This window comes from Microcebus murinus, chromosome 6, assembly GCF_040939455.1.
Source record: "Microcebus murinus isolate Inina chromosome 6, M.murinus_Inina_mat1.0, whole genome shotgun sequence".
Lineage (NCBI taxonomy): Eukaryota > Metazoa > Chordata > Mammalia > Primates > Cheirogaleidae > Microcebus > Microcebus murinus.
Window position 1 is genome coordinate 73,687,685 of NC_134109.1, and position 22,709 is coordinate 73,710,393.

Sequence of the window (22,709 nt, forward strand, 5' to 3'; positions counted from 1 at the left end):
ATCTGTGAGGCTAGATAGTATCTGTACCCTCTGGAGGGAAAAATACTCTCTAGGCTAGGCCGGGCTCCTTCTTGGGAAACTTGTTTCCTCAGTGTGCAAAGGTAAAAGTTCCTATTTCTCCTAGTTAATATTTGCGGTAAGAATGAAAGCAAGACAAAAATACAGAGACTCTTAAGATCCAATACAAATTTTTCTAGTCCTGTAAGTACAATTCCCTCTAAAGCCCACACCTTTGCTTTAAAGAATTACAGTTCTCATCACCAAATTCTCTGCTGAGATAATATACATCATCACAGTTCCTGCTACATTTGAAAAGCAACAGTAGTATCAGGTAGAATTGTTAATCAGCTCAAGGGCCATCCTCTTTTCAACAGGGAGTTTTACAGAGTCATAATAAAGGCAAGTAAATATTAGCTTTCCCTTAACCTAGCTTTCAGATTAATTCAGGATTTGGGTGAGCTCTTAGTTAGCCTCACATTGACTCAAAAATCCAAACCAACATTTATGGCCTAGAGACCAGAACCTGTGCAGCAGAAAACCTCACTGGAGGGCAAACGGGAAAGGAAACCACTCTTTAGTCTGGAAGAACAGGGCAGGGAACACCTTCTACCCCTTATTCCTCTAGGCTAGGCTTCAAGGTGGGTATCAGAGAACGAGACAAATAAATATACACATGTGACCAAGTTAAAGCACAGGGAAAAAATGTGGCCCCTAGGTCCTGCCAGGAAAGGAGAAAGCAAGACTCATCATTGGTGAAGGGCAGTTGTAATTCTGTGGAAGGCATGACATTTAGGGCCCCTTGTGTGGGACAGAGTTTCAAATCATGAGGCCAAAGCCCAGTAAGTGATAGAAATAATAACTACGAGAAGAAAGAAAATTAGGGGTTGGGGAGGGACGTTCTCAAGAGCCCTAAACACACAGCATGCTTTGTGGTCTGAAATGTGCTAGAGACTCAGCACCCACCAAGCAAACCTGGGCTGAATCAACAAACTTCTGAATGTCTGAACACTTTGGGGACTGAGAAAATGGATCTTTCTACTCCTAGCAGCAATGCTAATAAAATTTTCTCAGATTTTAATTTGCTCCCATATACTAGCAGAGGTGCAGCCAGAATGTGCCAGGGTCGAGAGGTTAAAAAGAATACCTTTTCTAGACTATGTTAGGCTCTCTATGTATCTGTGTATCTCAGGATTAAAATAACATACACGATCATGTATGGCTCATACTGGGGCTTAGTAAAGGTTGTTACTACTGGCTATACCAGTAGTTAGAAACTGTGATCTGCAGACCCTTGGGGCCCAGAGATCCTATAGGGAGTTCACCGGGTGAAATGTATTTTCTTAATTATTCTAAGATGTTATTTGCCCATTTCGTTGTGTTGATAGATGCACTGATGGTATGAAAGCAATGGTGGGTAAAGCTGCTGCTACCTTAGCGTGGGTCAAGCAGCACCCAGCTGTAGTTTTTAAGGCCACATCACCAGAAAAATGCTCAGTTTGACATAAGAATGTCCTGAATGAAGCAGTACAAATTACTAATTTTATTCATAATAAACTCTTGAGTTTACATCTTTTGAATATCTTGGTAAATAAAAAGAAAAAAAGTAGAGCACTTCTGCTGCCTGTCAATGTTCAGTGGTTTTTCTGGAGAAAAAGTAGTTGTGTGACCAAGCAAGGAGCTAAACTAGCTGCTTAGTACATGGAATGCCTTTTTTTTTTCTTCTTTTTTTTTTTTTTTTGGAGACAGAGTCTTTCTCTGTTGCATGGGCTAGAGTGCTGTGACATTAGCCCAGCTCACAGCAACCTCAAACTCCTGGGCTCAAGCAATCCTCCTGCCTCAGCCTCCCGAGTAGCTAGGACTACAAGCATGCATCACCATGCCTGGCTATATATTTTCAGTTGTTCAGTTAATTTCTTTCTATTTTTAGTAGAGTGGGGTCTCACTCTTGCTCAGGCTGGTCTCCAACTCCTGACCTTGAGCTATCCTCCCTCCTTGGCCACCCAAAGTGCTACGATTATAGGTGTCAGCCACTGCACAAGCTAGCCAGCCATTTTTAATTAGAATAACAAACTATGGTTAATCAGACTTGGATAACTGACATTTTTTTCTTTTGTAAATGAAAGAAGCCAGCCTTTTACTTTGAATGACAGTATTTGTTGCTAATATTAAAATTTGAGCTTTCAAGTGAAAATTAGAATTTTGTAAAATATTTATCTGCCCCTGAAAGCTTACAGCTTTCTAATACTTAGAGACTTTTCTGACTAAACTGTTGATATTAACAAATATGACTTAAAATATTTTATAATGAAATGTGTCAACAATTAGAAGCTTTACATAACTCAGTGAACCAATAATTTCCCAATGACCAATGCATAATGTTACAAAAAACACTCATAGGTAAAAGATCCATTCAACATGCAAGATAGACAAATGAATTTTCATGTAACGAAATAGATAAATTTATCTAATATAGTTTCAGATGTCACATGTCAGCTAACTTTTGAGAAACTACCGCTTCTTCAATTTTGATATATTATAGTAGCCACAATTATCTGAAAAGGCTATGAAAATATTTGCCTTCTAACTGTCTATCTTTTTGGGGGAAGTTTTCTTCCTATTCTTTAACCAGATAGAATCCAGCTGCCTTTGATTAAATCAGACATTAAAGAGATTTATAAAAACACAAAGCAATGTCACTCTATTTTTTTTATTTTGAAAAATTTAGTTGTTTTTCATAAAAGTATGTTATTTATGTAATATGTAATGAGGTTTTTATTATTTTTAAATGAATGCAAAAATAAATATCTAAGAAATTTCTTAATTTTCTAATTTGGCAAACATTAATAGATATAATCCACATAAACTAAAGCTTTTTGGAGTCCTCAGTAATTTTAAAGAGTGTAATGGGGTCCCAAGACCAAACAGTTTGAGAACCAAGGGCCTATATTGAGGGGAGGCCACGAGTGGAAAGAAAGCTTTCCCTCCAGCTAAGATGAGCCCTGTGTCCCATTAGGCTGCGTGACTCTCATCAAGCAGCTGAGATCTGAACCTAGCAAGCTGCGGCTTACAAAGCTTTGTATGTTTGTTTCTGAATGGGAGGTAGATTAAATGTGAGCGTAAGAGGAGTAAGACTCCTCACATTGAGAAATAAAGTGAGGATTAAAGAATCATTATTTTGAAAATTGAATCCTGGCAGTCAAGGGATCTCGACCCATTATTCGTTCATCACCAAAGGGCTCCCTGCTAGCCTGGAGGGCTCCAAATGCATCCTCTCCTTGGGTTTAAGATCAATCCCCTTCAGAGCAAGGAGAGAGCCGGGCATGTGTTGTGCCCAGGCCTAGTGGCCTTTAGTCTGCTCTGCAGCCAGCCCAGTGGGCGCATGGAGGAGGGTGGGCTGCAGGCTGCAGAGGCAGGCACTTCCTTCTTTGTCTCCAACATTAGCTGACCCTTCAGCAATGACTTTGCTCTCAGTACTGGAAACCAGGGCTGCCCACTACAGAAGGCTTTGCCCTGGAATTGATGCACATCTAGGACTCAGGACATATCTCGTTCACAAGTTTCTGTCCTTATCTGAGTAGCTGAGTTACCTCTAGTTATGCCACTTTTAAAGTAGCTTTTTAATTGACCAGTATTTTCTAGGTACCTGTTACATGCCCAAGGTTGAGATGAGTACTCTATATGAAACTATTCAAAGACAAATTATTACCCACAGCAACCTAGTTGGGGAAACTAAATAATACACATGAAGCCTTTAATGAAAAATAAAGTGTAAAATTATGAGTAAAACTGTGTTGTCTAAGACAATTAGGAAATAAAATAATTCACAAGAAGGTACAACATCTGTAGTAAGTTTTCTCTTTCTTACTTTTCTTCCTACGACTCCTTTTTCTGAAGTTCTTTATATTTCTAGAATAAGTCCCCATTACATGGAGACTAATGAATCAGTGAAGAAGAGCTCTATCATGCAGTTAAGAGAGGTCTTCCAAGTGGTATCAGAAATAATCTGATGGAAAAGACATTACTATTTGTTATGCCTATTTTGGAATGTCATTTTCCTTCGAACAATGATTCACACATGTAGTCCCTGTGCTGAATATACTTTTATTTCTTTCTGGTATCCATGGAAGAATGCTGACAGTTTTGGTAGGATTTTCAAACAGCAACGGGAGCTATTTCTTGAGATACATCTGAATCTCTTTCATAACCAAAGAAGGATAGGTACATTAAAAACAGCTACAATTAAGTATCAATTTTATTTTTGTTGCTTTTCCAAGTTCATCTTTGGAAATGCTGCCCTTTAATAACTAAAAAAACCTTTGGTATTCATAAGAAACATGACCCCTGAAGTTGGACAGCTGCCAGAAGCAAGGTAAGGTGCAGACGGAGAGTTAAAATCTACTGTTTGCCACAATGCATGGCCCCTGTCTTATACTCCCCCCACCCCATGCATGCCATATTATCCCACTCAGAACTTCCGCCACATGTAATGAAAACACTTTAGCAGTTGCAACTCTAGGATTTTCATCCACTGATGTAGCTGAGTTTCAAGAGGGCCCTGTCAAGTGCACTAGATGACTTAGCTCATGGGATTTTTAAAAAGCTACAGTGTTCTTTTCAAAAAGGAAAAAGACAGGAAGAAAGAAGTGTAAACAGGCACTTGTTTCCTGATGAGAAACAAAGCAAAGCCTCTTAAACGGAATGTCTTAGGGAAGCTAGTCATGTACTGATGGTTTTCTTGATAATTATAAATGGCTTCATTTATGAGATTATTATTAACATTCTAACTCATTCCACTTTTGCAATTAGTGTAATTAGGGGTAGTCACATCTAGGCAATGATATCAAATACATGATCTATAAGCCACACTTTAAATGATCATTCAGGCTAACTCAGAGCAGAAATATTTCCAAGGCACTGTATTGTTTAGGGAGACTTAATGCCTGAGGGATACTTTAAAAGAAAAATGGCTACTTCACTACCTGATTTTTGGACTAGACAGACCTTCTGTATAATATAGCAAAGAATTAGAGTGTCTTTAAGTCAGAGCTAGCTCTAGTCCATGACTTTGGAGTCTGGGTATTACTTAATGTTGTTTGCTCTCCTCTACTTGTCATTTGGTCACCTGCTCCTCTGACTTCAGATTCCCAAGTCCACCTTGTGTGACCCTTGCAAGAAATTCGCTAGCAAATCATCTAATACAGTTGGTATGACTCCTTTGTAAATGGTCAAATTACTAGTTTTGCAATGCCAACTACCATAAAAGAAAGGTCATTTATTGTCATGGTACAGGTTTAAATTTTTAGGCTGCAGGAGTCTGGAAAGAATCTTTTCTCCTCCAAATTTAGATCATAGTCTATGTGGCTATCGTGCAATGAAGTACGTACTTATTATAAAAGAGTAGATGTTGGCCACTGGCAAAGCAAATCCCTGCAGCTTACAGATGCCACGCCTATGCCGGTATTATATTTTTGTGAATGCTCTTAAGTCTGGGTCATTTTGGAAGAAAACGTCTTCCAATTGCATTGAGAAGAGGGAGCAAACAAAATTTGCACTGTACTTAGGTTAAACTTAGAAAGCAATTTATAACGTTCACATTACAATAGAAAAATAATTATGTGCATCTAAATTATGTTCACTTATTTTTAAATTCTAGGTGATTAAGAAGTCAGCTTGCGGTATGCTGTAAATGCTCTGGAGGCATGAACAGGTGGCAGATCATTTCCAAGTGTAAAGAACAAGGGTGTTTTGACCTCTGCTTTCATTCTTCCTGAAGCAGGCTGAATAATGCCCCCAAGAAAGATGTCCATGTTTTAATCCCCAGAACCTACGCATATATTGAAGGGACTTTGCAGATGTCATTAAGTTAATAATTTTGAGATGGGGAGATAATCCTGGATTATCTGGGCTCAATGTAGTCACGAGGGTTCTTCCCTGAGGGAAGCAGAGAGTCTGTGTTGCAGAAGGACTCCTGATGACACAAACGAAGACCAGCATGAAACCATCAAAGAAGAGGGCTGCTCACCAGCCAAGGAATGCAGGAAGTTCACAATCTGGGAAGAGCAAGACTCGGATTTTCCCCTACAGGCTCCCGGAGGATACTAGCACATTTTATACTAAGTCTGTGATCATCTGTTACAGAAGCAGTTAGAAAACTGATATACTCCAAATGACAGAAAGTCTTGGGATGAGAGTATTTGACTCATTTCTGATGCTACAAATCATACTGGAAAGTGAGCAAGCTACTATTAATACAAAAGTATGCACAGAAGCAGGACATGAGAGAGATCCAGTTTTCTGTGTTTTTGTTGGGGCCACTGGCATATGTGGCAGGGCTGGCGATACAACTGGGGTCTGCTGGAATCCAGCCCAGAGCTCCCATTAAGCCAGAGCCAACATTTTAAACTCAGCAAGTACCTACTGGAAAACTGCCGTGGCCCATTAGATAATGTGCACAGATCACAGACAGCATCGTCTCCAGTTCTAGTAGCACAGATTTTTTTTTTTTTGGCCTTTACTCTTCTTCTGAACATCAGGGGTAGGAACAAACTATTCCTCAACACTAACCACTCAGTAAATTGAACATGCTGAAGATGATGACCATCGGCCGGGAGCAGTGGCTCACGCCTGTAATCCTAGCACTCTGGGAGGCCGAGGCAGGAGGATTGCTCAAGATCAGGAGTTTGAAACTAGCCTCGGCAAGAGTGAGACCCCATCTCTACTAAAAATAGAAAGAAATTAATTGGCCAACTAAAATTATATATAGAAAAAATTAGCAGGGCATGGTGGCGTATGCCTGTAGTCCCAGCTCCTTGGGAGGCTGAGACAGAAGGATTGCTTGAGCCCACAAGTTTGAGGTTGCTGTGAGCTAGGCTGATGCCATGGCACTCTAGCCTGGGCAACAGAGTGAGACTGTCTCAGAAAAAGAAATGGCGACCATCGTGCATAATGCATATTACCTGCCCCAGCCCCACCCCCCACTTGTCTCTTCTTCCTTCTTAACAGAACACTGACTTTATCCAGGTTTCCGCCCCTCTGCCTTACAGCCCACATTTCTCAGGGCAAGAGGACCCAGCCTCATTCCAGCAATGAGACCTGTCGACTTAAGTCAACCAGCACATCCTGTTTTTCGGTCACACTCACTGGTTCAAGGCGGGCCTGTGACCAATTCACCAATCAAAGCTGATTTCAGGATCTTTGCTTATAATGCCAGGGCAGGATAAACTTTCTTGCCTTCTCTTGGACATTGTAGCACATGGATGTGAGGAAGATGGTGCCGTCACCAACTTCCTGCCAGCATGAGTGCAAAGCTAGAACATGGACAAGATGACTGGGGAGAGCAAGCAGGGCCACAGGATCAATGCAGCCCAGTGACTGGCTTCATCTCCAAACCCACAGGCACATCAGTCAGTGAAATCCCCTGCTGGATACTCTACCTGAGCCGGGCTCTCTGTCGCTTGTTTGTGGAAAGCATCTGACATGATAAATGTGGAGATGAAGTCCTTATGACCTGTACTTTGCACACTCACTTCCGAAGCTGAGGGGTATACAGACCAGGGCATTAAATTGAGCACTATTTTATTGAATCCTTATATTTCCCCCATGAGGTACAAATTATTATCGTTCTCACTTTACATACAAGGAAGCTGAAACATACTGATATCACACAATTATTAAATGTCAGGGCTGGGATTCGAACCTATGCTGCTGGAATCTAAAGCCATTGACTTTGCCATCTTAGAGCTGTTTACTTTCAATTGCTTCATAAAACTCCAAAGAATAGTTACCTCCATTAATGCTTTAAATTTATATTATATTGTCTCGATGCTCTCTTTTTTTTTTTTTTTTTGAGACAGAGTCTCGCTTTCTTGCCCAGGCTAGAGTGAGTGCCGTGGTGTCAGCCTAGCTCACAGCAACCTCAAACTCCTGGGCTCAAGCGATCCTCCTGCCTTAGCCTCCCGAGTAGCTGGGACTACAGGCAAGAGCCACCATGCCCGGCTGATTTTTATATTATATATATTAGTTGGCCAATTAATTTCTTTCTATTTTTATGGTAGAGACGGGGTCTCGCTCAGGCTGGTTTTGAACTCCTGACCTTGAGCAATCCGCCCGCCTCGGCCTCCCAGAATGCTAGGATTACAGGCATGAGCCACCGCGCCCGGCCGATGCTCTCTTAACAAACCATGAAATGGATTCAGAAATAAAATCCTGAAAATCATAAAGCTTTAGTTCTTTTTCTGACTCTCAGCTGTGCAGATTACTCTCTTTCCCAGAGCCTTGATTTCTTTACCAATAAAACAGAATTAGCAATATAACATTCATGTTGAAGAAAATGACTGTAAGTGTGGTATAGTAACAAGAGTACTGGGCAGGGCATATGAGTCCTTTGTTCTAGTTCTGGCTATGTCACGTTGGGTAAGACACCCTACCCTCTATGTCTCTGTCTAGTTCTATGAAGTCAGGTCACCTGTGGCTTAATATTCTAAGATTCTATTTCTATCTGACCCACTGAGCTCTAAAAAGGGTTGCACTAATTTATTAAAATGGCAAATGAAAGCCTATGGCTTCATCGGGTTAAATTGATGAGCACCAAGAATTTTACCACCACATTTTAATGACCTATTTTTAATGTAAGGCAGCTTGCTTTTCCTAATAGCAAAACCAGAGGTTGAAGAAATAAAATAAAATCTCAACATTCCAGCGGTTATTGACTACGGTAAGTGGCCATTATCAAAGCATCACTGCACACCACTAATCATTTACATCGAGGAGATGAGCTGTGGCAATGGCTGTCCTGATTGCTGCTGGAGAAAGGCACGTTCCTATGGTGGGGTCACGTGGCACAATAACACCCTCTAGATTTAGTGGGGAAGGTTTACTGGGGAAGGCCTCCCGCCCTCTGCACTCTGTGCCCTCCAGCTTCCTCCAGGCTGAAAATCTGGTCTGAATTACAAAGTAGCAAAGTATCTACTGCTTGTTACCCGAGAAGGGTGCAGGGAGAGAGTTAAATCCACTGACTCCAAGGAGACTTTTGGAGAATCCCGCTTGCCCAGTGCCTCTGTGGCCCAGGCTGTGTGGTAGGTACCACGTTGGTCTCATTTTTGTAGCACAATACCACTGTCGGGAACACTGAGAATAAAGTCACAAGGCTCTTTGCAAGAAAAGGACAAGTCTGTGAAGACGACCTGGAGCATTGTTCTTGGATGACAAGAAAGGACTGCTCCCTTTACTTTGCAGTCCTCAGGGCACAATGAACGGGCCCTGGCTGTCAGAACCCCGAGGCGTGTGAAGGTGCAGGGCCAGCCCCAGGCTCCACAGCAAGCCGCAGAACACACCCTAGCTCTAGATTTAATTTTTGGGTGTGCATACTTGTTTCCTTCTATATTGGCTTTCTCAGCTGAGTAATAAGGGTAAAAGTTCACACTGCTTGCTAACAACCTCCTACTTGTCATTGTGATAATAGCAGCTAACATTTAGGAAGAGCTTCCTGCACTCTGTGCTAAATACTGCACCTGAACGATCATTCAATCCTCGCAATTATCATGTGCAAATAGACAACAGATGTGGCAGGGACTGAGTTTCCCCAACAGCGATGGCCCTTATTAGCCTAAGCCTCACTTTATTTATTTATTTATTTATTTTTATCTAGGCAAAGACATACTTCAATTTAGTAAACAAAACTAGGTTCCTGAAATAGGTGGTCTGCTGAGGCAGCAGCGTGAGGGCTGTCCAGGAGAAGGGGCATCTGACACGGAGCCTCCTGACTCTGTCCACACTGGCTGTGAACCCCACAATCATCATCGTGGTCCGGCAGCCTGAGTTGGCTCTCAGGACTGGGTTGCAGCCCCATAGCAGACGAATATTTCTGCTAAATCTGTTTCTAAATTTCCCTATTTCGGTGGCTTTCTACCTTTGCCAGAGCCTCCACACCTGCAAGGGTAGAGGAAAGTACAGAAGCAGGACTGTCTCTCTTGCCTGCCAGATACCCCCAAACTCTTGGAGGCAGCCCTGTAAGCCCCCGGCGACACTGCACTGTCGCGTGTGCAGCCCGATTCTGCCAGTCCTTCTCCGCAGCCCCAGGGGGCCTCATCCATCACAGGGACAGGATTAGCCTGTTGTTTCTGAAATCAGTCAACCGGCCTCATAATCACTTTCTGAAAACATCCAGGCGATTAAATGACTGATGATGATGATGACGGTGACAAGAGCAAAAAGGACAGAGCATGTTTGCTGATGTGTTAGGGAGGGAAGCCTCTGAAATAAAGATGGAGCGGGGATGGCAGAGCAAAGGACCTGGGGACCTGGCGTCTCTGTCTTTTACTCAGCCAGGAAGTCAGGAAAGTAATCAAATTGCTTGGATTTTTTTTTTTTTTTTTTTTTTTTTTTTAGTTTCTGTATCTGTTCAATATAGAGAATAAAGTGATCATGAGGCAAGCTACTCTCCACTGATCCTAAATATCTGTGCTTCCGTCTCCCTCTTTTTCCAACTCACAGCCCTTTCCCTGGCATCCCGTGCAGTGCTCTGCAGAGAGCACCCATCCTGGATACGGTACGTGATTCAAATCTTGGTCTTTTCCTTACCTGTTGCAAGACCTTGTCCAAATTATTTTGGTTACTCTCAGGCTTGGTTGTCTAGTGCATAAAATGGAACCCTGGAGTTCACCATAGTTGCTTGTTGTAAGGATAAAATCATATGGGGCAGTGTGAAGCGTCTAGCTCAGTACCTGCCACACAGTAGATAATTCGGTAAATGTTAGATTTTCCCACTCCTGAGTGAGAACCAAGCTCTCTTCTCCATCACTGTTGTTTTTTTTTGTTTGTTTTCTTTGAGACAGAGTCTCGCTTTGTTGCCCAGGCTAGAGTGAGTGCTGTGGTGTCAGCCTAGCTCACAGCAACCTTAAACTCCTGGGCTCAAGCAATCCTTCTGCCTCAGCTTCTCCAGTAGCTGGGACTACAGGGCATGCGCCACCATGCACAGCTAATTTTTTCTATATATATTAGTTGGCCAATTAATCTCTTTCTATTTATAGTAGAGATGGTCTCGCTCTTGCTCAGGCTGGTTTCGAACTCCTGACCTCAAGCAATCCGCCCCGCCTCAGCCTCCCACAGTGCTAGGATTACAGGCGTGAGCCACCGCACCCCCAGCCTCTTCTCCATCACTAAAACACAACCTAGCAAAAGAGAGGGCCAGACACTGATGCATTACACAGATCGCAGAATACGTGTTACACGTCTGTTACTGTGCAGTACTGGACTGGGAGCCCACAACAATGAATTCCTATCCCTGCTTTTACACCAGTGAGGCAGCCAATTCATAAGACTCTATTTAATGCTTTCCTCTTCCTTACATTTCTAACCAGTTGCCAAGATGTGCCAATCCTATCTTTATTACATGTCTGACATCTAGAAAACACTTTTTTATTTTTATGTATTAGTACTGTTTTATTGTCAACCTGAAGCTCATGGAGGTTAGGAAACGTACAATGTCATACAGCAATTAAGGAGATATCTAAGGCAACACCCTGAGAAGTATGATTCACAACCAAGATATAACAATTATGCATATTGATAGAAAACACTTTTTGTTGTTGCCACCTGTGTTAGTTTTCTATTGCTACTGTGACAAATGACCACAATCTTAGTGGCTTAAAACAACACAAATTTGCTATCTTATGGTTCTATAGATCAGAAGTCTGACCCGGACCTGGGCTAAAATCAAGGTGTGGCAGGCGGCATTCCTTCCTAAAGGCTCCAGGGGAAATCCATTTCCTGGCCTTTTCTAAGTTCTGGGGGTGGCCCACATTCCTGGGCTCATGGCCCTTTCCTCTGGAAAATCTGAGCCATGCCCTTCTCCTGTTGTATCTCTCTGGATCTCTTCTGTCACTCTCGCTCACTTTTAAGGACCCTTGTGATTACTTAGGGTCCACTCCAATAATGCCAGAGATTTCCTGATTAGCAACTTTAATTTCATCAGCAATCTAAATTATTCTTTGCCATTTATCATAACATATTCCCAGGTTCTAGGGATCAGGACGTGGATGTCTTTGGGGGCCATCGTCCTGTCTACCACACCAGTCCTACTCAAGTCCTTGGTATTTCTCACCTGGAGCAATGAAATGATGCTATGAAATTCTAATGGGTCTCGCATGTCTCCCCACTGCCCACAATAGCCATCAAAGGTTCATGAGGACTAAATTATTAATTAAAAGACCATTATCTTGCTAAAATAATTTGGTGCCTAATACAGTGCCTGCAATATGGTAGGTGATTAACATTTTAATAGCCAAAAATTTGTGTCAGTCACCTGTGTCAGGCACATATTTAAACACTTTTCATTTGTTAACTAATTTAATGCTTACATCAACCCAACAAGGTAAATATTTATAGATGAGGAAACTGACACATGGAGAAGCTATCATATGCTCAGTCTCACAGATATTATGTGGCAGAGCAAGAATTTAAAACCAGGCAGCCTAAACTCCAGAGCCCTTGCTTATAATTTCCTGAGTACATTAATAATTGATTTAGTCTTCAAGAATCTTTCATAGCAATTACCTACAGGGGGCAGGATGTTATTATATAATATAAATAATATGGATGGGAATTCAATGCAGGTTGATAAAAGTTTGAATTTTTATGCCACCACTGTGTGATTCGGGAAAGTTACTTAATCTGTTATTTACTTCAGTTTCTTCAGTTGTAAAATAGGAATAAAATTGTCTACTACATATAGTTCTTGTGAGAATTAAACGAGGTAATATTTATAGAAGTGCTTCAGGCAATGCTCGGGATAAAGTGAGTAGCCTGTAAATGTTGACACCCTCCCTGACGATTGCAAGACCAAGTATTATCAAATGCATGGGTATAACAAATAATAACACTCTTAAGACTGAATATAGTTTAACCATTGGATTTTTTCGCAATATATTCTATGTTCTAACACCACCTTATTTTTTCCCCCATAATATTTCATTCTATTCCTTTTACAATTCAGTCAATCTCAATTTGCCACCACTCTTGTAGATGACCTGAATTTTTCTGCCACCAGGCCTTTGCTTGTCCATGCCCTCTTCCTCCCGTGTCTGTAAGGTCACGTATATTCCTCTCCTCTGGCCAGCTGCTGTATTGTGTCTGCACTTTTATTAGAGTACATCTGACCTCTAGATACTGAGTTTCTTTGTTGAAGCAGCTTTTGTCCATTAAAAATGTTTTTCCTGTCTTCTTTTATCTACCCATCCATGTTCTTTATGAACACTTGCCCACTCCCCTCCTCTGGCCAGCTGCTGTATTTTGTCTGCACTTTTATTAGAGTACATCTGACCTCATGGTATTGAGTTGCTTGCCCATGCACTTTTCCTCCCTTGTCTGTAAGGTCCCTGTTTTCTTCACCTTGATGAGCCTCCTCAAGTGAATAACATGCAGTTGGAGGTCAAAGATTTATGCCCCCAGGCTGGATGTGGAAACGAGACGACATGCTCCCTGCATCAAGACAGCCCACAGAAGGTGGAAAGTCATGCACACACTGTCAGGAAGTCCACGATATGGCTGGGGCAGGAGGAATAGGTTGAAAGAAAGATGTCATGGGGAACATATCTGTGTTTGTGTGTGTCTTAAGAAGAGGCTGTTTGGAGAGATTTTAGAGAAGAGGTTTAGAAACATTGCCTGAGCTCTGTAGGTGTACCTATTACCAAGTTATTTTACTTTGCATATGAGTATCTGTGTTGGAGGCTCAGGGTTTATTTTGGGGGCGAACAGTAGACATTTTCTCCTCCTTAGCACTAAATAAGCTGCAGCATTTAGCTGGTGGAGAATTTTTGTCTAGGGCTTTTGAGCCATTCAGTGACTAGGTAAGAGCTGACACAAGTAGCAGCTTTGAGGCTTGATGGTTTAAGGTCACCTCCAGGGTTATCTCTAGTTCTGGTCTTCATCAGAAGAACAGTGGCAGGGGAGAGCAGGTGCTATTCAAGGTCAAGAGTGCCTACTCAGCTCTGTGGGAGTTAGTGTTCTATGGCAAACAGCACAGGGCAAAAGACAGAAGAGTGATGTTCACTTTCTTCAGATGGACTCCATCACATCACTCACGACCCAGTTCTTAATTTTTGCCACCCAAAGCTGAATTGCAATTGGTCATTACAGGCTTCTAAGAATAGAGACGAGATGCCATCGGGGAGCTTCCTTCTCCTGTCCTTACATCATTCAAGAGCATGTAATACCCCTTGGGACATTTCTTCATAGAAAGATGATGATTTGAAAAAAACTTCCCATGGGGAAAGTATTTAGTGAATGACAGAGATCAGGAATGCATCAAATTTTATCTGTAAAATTTTACAGGTGTGAAAATTTTCAAGAGTGATTTCATTTTGTTTATTTTAAAATTTAGCAGAAATAGCTGGCTGGCCTCTTCTAGAGGAAGAGCTCAGTGGCTACACATTTACATTCAAGGAATACTTGCTTAAACTGTGGTGTGTGAAAAGTACTGGTCTAGAGTTAAATCTAGGTACAAGATTTTCTAGGGAGTTTTCTGCATTGGGATATGAAAAAAAGATGTGACTTAGTATGGTGAGCTGTTAACATTAGATTCTTTTACTTCTTTATTATCCTTTGATAATATGGTAACAGCCTTCATTGACAATACGGTGTAGAGTTAATTTAGGCAAATTCGTCTAACATTGAGCCAGCTAGCAGAATTCTCAGAGTTTCAGGATATTGTTTGTCCCTCTTTTCTAGAAAAAAATATGGTTTCCTTGCAGGTCATCTGGCCAATTCTAGCCTCTCACAAAGGATAAATTGCAGGGTGGGCTCACCACTACCTTTTCAGAAAACTGCTCAGATCTTTGGCTTGGCAAATTTTGAAATGTTAAAACTGAATTTGGTTAAGACTTTCTACATTGAGTACTACTACATTGTACTATTCATTGTTATAATAATGAGTCACAGTACACAGTTATCTCACAGATATAGTAAGCAAGATAAAAGGATAATGATTTTTAAAGACCATTCTATATGTATTTGTGTTTGGGCTTATGATAAAGATGCTAGTAAGTTATTTGGCATGCTTTAAGGTATAGTGAAGACTTAGAAGATGAGAGTTCAAGTCACAGCTTTTCTCATTTTAGTTACCTTGGGCTGGGCGCAAAATCTGGAAATTTTTCTGGAACCAGATAAGGATGAAAAGAATAAATGAACAAATATCCCTTAATTCTTTTGAATCCTATTTCCCTCAACTACACAGCAGAGAAGTGAAAAAAAAACTAATAACAGTAAACTAACACATGTGTGAGGTGTTTGGTAAGTTGTCAATTCACTATAGAATGTTATTATCTACACTTTTGTTATTTTATCAAACGCAAGGGTAAGAAAAATCAGATTGGACAGAGTTACCAATAATTTTTAATTACCAATATTTTAGTTACCAATAATTTTAATTTTGTTACCAATAATTTTCAAATTAGGATTTTGACCCTTATTGCACCTGGCTATGCATTTCATTCATAAACACTACTCCCATTTGATCATATTAAAAACAATTTGTGGGTGGTGGTGGTGGTGGTGGTGGCTAAACCATTCCCCAAAATTTATCTTGAAATGTCACCTGAGTGAGGGAATCCACATCTCCAGAACATCCAGCAGGGACACCATATGCTGATAACCAGACATGTGTGACCACCTTGACCGTCTCCTATATTTCTGGGATCCCAGGACAGAACACTATGACATAAAGCTTGGACCTCTCATAATTCCACCTGTGGAAGGGGAGCAGCATGGAATGAAGACACAGAATCCCATGCTGTGTTGGCCTCTCTGGTACGCATGTTCTACCAAAACAGACAGAACATGGTCTATCTGCCTGAGGATGGAGGGAGCAGAGCTAAAGATCACTATTCATGGCACCTGAACACCATTCTTAGTATTATGGAAACTTCATAGAGGTAGGTAAGTACTTCATTTACTGACTCCATTTACCTCACATGAAATGGTCACCTTGTAGGACTCTCAGCCATGACAGACTCTCTGTTAGAAGGTTGGAAGGAAGCATCTACTTTCAAAACAGACTCTCAGCAGGCAATATGAGAGACATATGGGTCAGCTCAGCCTATTTTTAGTTATGTTTTGGCAGTAACCACAAAGGGAGTCTGAACTCAATTTTTTTTTTTTTTTTTTGCTTTAGAATCCTCCTGGCACATTCTCACCAAAGACACACCCTTTCCATGGTGACTGATAGGACCGATCAAGGGTTGGCAGTGCCAGGTCCCCATATACTCTGCCAGAGGCTTCAACGCTTCTGCTGATAAATGGTGGTGATTCAATCCCCTCAGGGATATTCTGACAAAGATGACAGGTCAATATAAAGGGCAATAAGATGTATGAACCCAAAGTAGTGTCTTCAGACAAACCAATCCTATCTTGACAGTCAATTGCTCTAGTCTATGACTTGAAAGTGTGTTCCAAGATAGATAGGAACAGGAAACAACATAAAAGGCAACTATATTAAGCCTGAGAAATTCCTCTTTTTTAAGACAAATGATAAATTTGCTGAATCTTTACCAAGGAGAAGACTGATGATATGTAATACTCAAGACAATCTTCCTTTTGAAATGCTAATGGCTTAGAGACAGCCTACTGCCCTGCAGAACAAATTATGATATGAAACAAGCTCAACATGGGTCAAAATGGTAAGAGTCATTTATAGTATAAGGATCAGAGAGATGAATCTGGACAAGTCTTGGCATTGCTGAAAAATAGAAGGTCAAAGTTCTCTAGGATGCCGCATTATCAAAATCATAGCCCAAATCCCAAAACTCTCTGCCTTGGTGAATAAACCCTACATCCTATTTCCTTTATAAACCCTCTTTTACTATTATTTTATTTCTTCCCTGGGGCAATTTTCAATGCTAAGGAACCATGAATGGAAGTGACAGAAATGATGACATAGTTAAAAGAGGAAGATTGTGAAAACAAATGAAAGAAGAACAGAAATCTGTTTACAGGCATTTCTAAAGTAGACAGGCAACAAGATCAGATACCTAGTGATCCATCTATCAGGTTTCAGAAGAGTCTGAAAGTTCCTTCAATCAAAAGACAGGCAGAGGCCAAAAGACATAATGATAACTACCAGTGATTATAATTTCCAGATGCTTTGAAGTTAAGCAGCCCATATGTGTCTTACAGTATTTGTTAGAAAGCCAATTACCTTAATTAAGGTCCTAGAGGAGCACAGTGTTGAGAGCGCCATCATGAAAAGGAAGTGTCACTTACTAGGGCATCTCTCCTCCTCCTCTGTTGGCTGCTCCTTTTCTGGCTCAGGTGAGCCTTTGATTTTACACATCAGGGTACACAGTTTTCCTGTCCAGGAGGTGTCCTCCTCCTCTTCTTCCTCTTCCTCCAAGGGAACCCCTAGCAAGCCACAGAACAGAGTGAAAATCCCAAACAGTACATGGAACTACCATGTGTTAGAATTTTAAAAAACTGCTTTCCATTCTTCTGGAATTTTCTAAAAACACTACAGGAAGCCTCTCATAAATATTTACCTACAATTATATCTTTTGGGAAGTTTTTTTTTTTAAACAAAACAAGTGATTTGTTGTCTACAAGGACATCGAGTAATTTCAACCGCAAAATGTAATTTTTTTCTAATTTATACTCCAAAAGGGCTCTAGGGTCTCCAGAAAGAAAGTTAACATTGAGCTATTTCAAATGAAATGTCATCAGTTACCCATATATTACTCAATTTACCCATGTACAAGCAGCACAAATGCTGAGAGCCACTTAAAACCAGAAGATATGCATCAAAGTCCCTTTGATTCACTTTGATTGCTGGCTTAGAATCACTAAGGGCGGAAGTTATTACACACATACACACACACACACACACACACAAACACACACATGCACACCCCACAATAGCTAAAAAGAAAAAGAGATCACAATCTTGGCTCAGCTGAGAGCAGCAAGTCCCAACCATTTAACTTTAAACAAATTGGGTGAGGTGTATATAAGGATCAGTTATCTATCTTCTTTCTCTAGAGACCCTATTTCCTCTCCATATATCAGAAAAGTCTTTTCTAGGCAGAAGGAATTTTAGTCACATATTCTGCCAGGGTTATTTCCAGTATTTTCTCTGACACAAGTAGTTAGGATATTCACCTCTTGAACAATAGTATTACAATTTTAGATCCCAAAATGCCTTCCCACCCCACCTAATAGCTTTCTAATGAAGGAACCAGGAACAGAATTTTCTCTCAGAAGCTCACCACAGTGAAGGAGAAGGTCCTCATGGAAGTCATATAGCTCCTCCCGGATCTCCTCTGGGCAGGGGCAGTTCTCTCCCAGTTGAAAGTTAAGAAGCATGTTGATCTTTGAAGGGCAAGAGAAGAACACCTAGTTGGATCTTAGTTTGGTCAAGGGAGATCAGATCCTGCTTTAGACAAGACACCTAACAGCCTTCACAAATTTTACTTAATTTTTTTTTTTTTTTTGGTAAAAGTGGCCAACATTTAAAAGTAGCTTTGGCTTTTTCTAAAAGTAAATTATTAATTGCACAAAATTTGGAGTATACCTAAAAAAGAAAATTCACTGTGATCCCACCACCTCAAGATAACCACTGTTAATATTTTAGTTACTATCTTCCAGGTTTTATCTATATACACACATAGCTTGGGATATTCTAGACATACTTTTTAAAAACCAGAGTTTTCCATTTAATTTATCTTGAATATTTTCTTATTTCCTTAATTTAATTTTTAACAGGTACAATGTGTTTCATCATATGGATGAATAATAATTTATGTTAAATTATTCTGTTATATTTGTTTCCATAAGTGGTTTGAATTTCCTTTAAAATAGTTTTTGTTTGCATCTCTGATCATTTTCTTAGGGTAAACTCCCAGGAGGGAAAGGACTGGAGCAAGAGGTGTACATATTTTAATGGTTTTTTGATATGAATTGCCAAATTGCCCTCCAGAAAGCTCACAATAATTTGACTTATTACCAAATTGATACAAGAGTAGTAGTACTTTACCATCTTCATTACAGTAATGAGAATTAACACATTCTCAAATATTTTCCAATTTAATGGGTGAAAAATGTCATATCCCTGTTGCTTTACTGTAAACTTAACTGGTGAGATTGAACTTTGTTTTTTCACACAGAAAGACCAATTTTATTTCATATTTTATAAATTTCCCATCCATGTCCTTCCTCCATTTTTCTATTGGGTAATTGTCTTTTAAAAAGACAACTGAGTGCTTGAGTGCTTTGTACACCTCTAGATTTTTAACTCTTTGTAATAGATTCTCCAAGTATATTTCCCAGTTTTCAGTGAGCTTTTAATTTTGTTTATAGGGTTTTTGTTTTGTTTCTGCTATGTACATTTATGTTTCACAGTCAATTTGTTATTTTTTCTTTTATGGTTTTGTCTCAGGGATTCTTAACAGTTTTTGTGCCATGGGTCCCTCTGACATTGTGGTAAAACCCATGGATTGCTTCTCAGATTAATATTTTAAATACATAAAATATATAGGACTACAAAGAAGCAATTATATTGGAATACAGTTAACAAAATCATAAAAAACAAATTTGTGGCACAGTAGCATATGTACTTCTTTATTAACTCATTAGATTAAAAAGAACATATAGTGGCAGGTCTCAGAGCCACTGTGATCTTGAAGTAGTCGTAATTCATGTAAATGGTATTTCTAGATACTGTAACCACTGTGATGTGATAATGAAAAAACGGTGCAATTTCTGTTGGTGCTAAAGTCAGGAATTTGTTTTGCTGCCTACATTAAAAATTAAAAGAAATGCTGTCAGAGATTAGTGAATTAAAGCTGTCTTTCATTTCCCACCCAGGTTCCTGGATCTCTGAATTCTTGGCATAGGCCCATGACCTCAGGTCAGTGAACATCTGGAGGGACTAAAGAAGTCACTAGAGATAATCTTGTCCTTTTTGCTGCATCAGCCAGAATAAACCAAACTCTGTTTAGGATTTCTAGGTTGGAAAAATTTACAATCTCCTATTAAGCTACGAACTTTATTTAATGTTGTTAGGAAGAATCTTACTCAAATTGAGCTTCTGTTGCAAGTCAGTTTTTTTGGAAGTAGGCAGAGGAATCGTTTGTAAGAAAATACCATCCATACATAAAACAGGTTGGAAAAGTCATTTTTGTAGCTGTTCCACGGTGTTAAATTATGGTAATTATATCAATAACATATAATGATAGGTTGTTGATTAAATAAAAACATTATAAGATATGAAGATGTGGTTTCAGAGTCAGAAAACTAATTTTTTTACCAAAAGACTTTTTCTTTGGTAGAATACTCAGGAAGCAGGAGCCTATTTGCTTGTAGGGCATAAACCAAAAGCTGGAATGAGCTGAATTTCCTGTGCAGGTCATGCCCTTTAATGAACTCTTGGAAGTGAAAGGCTGGCTGACCATGCTTGGCTACTTCGCCAACACCTATGAGATTAATCTTAGTTCTACCTTATTTTATACTTAGCTATATCCCCCAATGTTTTTTTCATCTCTCTGAATACTCTCTGGCTATAGGCTGAAAAAAAATCTCTATTTTTCTCTTCAAAGGTTGTAGAAGGATATCACCACTTTAAAATTCTAATTCTCATGTATCCTGTTTTCCAAGTGATTCTTCATTGCTGTCTTCTGAAACTGATCTAAATCCTTGATGACATTACATTTGATATCCTTGGATGACATTAAATTCTTCTTTCTGTTGAGAATTCCATGGGTAGGTACCTTCTAGAGGTAAATACTCTGGGAGGGGTGGCAGCCAGGACAGCCAAGGTTCACAGCAGTTAGTGTCCCTTCTTTCATTTTATTCCTAGACCATCAGCATCAGCATTACTTGGAAATTTGCTAAAAGTGCAAATGCTTGGGCCTCACCCTAGACCTACTGAATTAGAAACCTTAGGAGTGGGACAAGGCAATCTGCATCACTGATTCTGATACCTGCTCAAAGATCACTGATCTCATACATTAGGGAAGAATTTCTTGAGTTACTGACTTCTGAAATGATTGCTCAGAGGATTGTTTAGAATACTGAAGCAGGAGGGGATGGCAGGCCCTGGGAATGGCAGAAGACAAGGTGTAGAGGCATCTAGGAAGGGAAGGATGGGAGCTAACTTTGTCCTCCTGAGAGCTAGGACCAAGAGCAACATCCACATGGACAGCATCTCACCCAGCCAGGATTGGGTGAAAGAGATGGCAGAGAACATCTCTGTGGGCACTCACTCACTGGGTCACTGATGGAAGGTCACAGAACATGGCATGAGGCAACTTCAAATAACTCTAACACTAAAACGAATATCTCATGGGATCCTTGCAAGAACCTTGGGAGGAAGATGCAAACACCATTTGTGTTTTGCAGCTGAAGAAACTGAGGCACAGAGGTCACGTGGTCATGACCACACAGTGAACAATGGGGAGCCAGAACGGGAGCCCCGGTCTGAAGCCAATAGCCACGACATCACCCCATCGTTCTGCCTACCCAATATTCACAAATACATGTGAAAGAGCAAGCTGGCATTTGCTCAGTGAAAGGGGGAACATTCAGATCTACTGCCAGTCTAAAAGCAAGCTTGACAACATTTCAAAAGCCTTCAAGAATAATTCTTGGTGAGAACAGCACATTTGTGCATTTGGTGTGGTACAAATGATCTATTCCAGCCAACCCAAAGGGCTTTCTCATTTTGCATCTAATGAAGGAATGATGAGTTTTGCCTGGTCTTTAGCAAGGCCAGTATCATTTAAGAAAATGTTTTAAACACTAAGCTATGTGGTTCATTGGTTCATTTTTAAGCCAATATGAATATCCACATCCTATAAAATAGGTTAGGAAAGTAACTGGATAAAGTTGTGTAGTTGTGCCAATATAAAATGGTGGTAATTATACTGACAACCTTCATGGACAGGCTGCTTGTTACACATATATTAGATCCAAAGATCTAGTTTCAGAGGCAGCAAACTAATTTATTCATTTAAAGATCTGTCTTCTCTTTTGAATACTTAGGAAGCAGTAATCAACTAGCCAGCAGGGTCTAAGTGAGCTGCTAAGCAGTGGGAAAAAATGGAAGTTATTATTCTACAAGATGTCCCTTCCTCATTTAGAAGTTTCTCATGAGGGTTTTGTTTTGTTTTATTTTATTTTATTTTATTTTAAAGACAGAGTCTCATTCTGTTGCCTGGGCTAGAGTGCCATGGCATCAGCCTAGCTCACAGCAATCTCAGACTTCTGGGCTCAAGTGATCCTTCCTCAGCCTCCTGAGTAGCTGGGACTACAGGCATTCTCCACCATGCCCAGCTAATTTTTTCTATGTATTTTTATCTGTCCAAGTAATTTTCTTTCTATTTTTAGTAGAGACGGGGTCTCATTCTTGCTCAGGATGGTCTCGAATTCTTGAGCTCAAACAATCCACCTGCCTTGGCCTCCCAGAGTATTAGGATTACAGGCATGAGCCACCATGCCTGGCCCTCATAAGGGTTTTGATTCTTCTCAAAGAAGACTTCCCATCTGAGTAAGGTTGGCCACAAGGTGGGGTTCTGCAAAAAATGAATACAACACAATACAAAGGACAACTCGCTTGCTGAGACTTCTTATTCAGGCTCCATGGGCTGAGGCGGCTTTGCAAGAGGGCTGCAGCCACTGGGCAGGGGAGTTTAGACACATTAGATCGGAAAGGTCGTGCACCAACTCTCCTG

General features: G+C 40.4%; 1 protein-coding gene across 5 annotated transcripts in view; it reads right to left on the minus strand.

The window, feature by feature from the left end:
- The window catches only part of RYR3 (ryanodine receptor 3), a 505,145-nt gene that overhangs the window by 159,990 nt on the left and 322,446 nt on the right, over positions 1–22,709 (minus strand). For all 5 annotated transcript variants that reach the window (XM_076004231.1, XM_076004228.1, XM_076004227.1 and 2 more), the window contains 2 exons: positions 18,249–18,351; positions 17,254–17,391 (listed from right to left, as the gene is read on the minus strand). In XM_076004231.1, the coding sequence (XP_075860346.1) occupies positions 17,254–17,391; positions 18,249–18,351 (241 nt within the window). The remainder of the gene's footprint in view (positions 1–17,253; positions 17,392–18,248; positions 18,352–22,709) is intronic.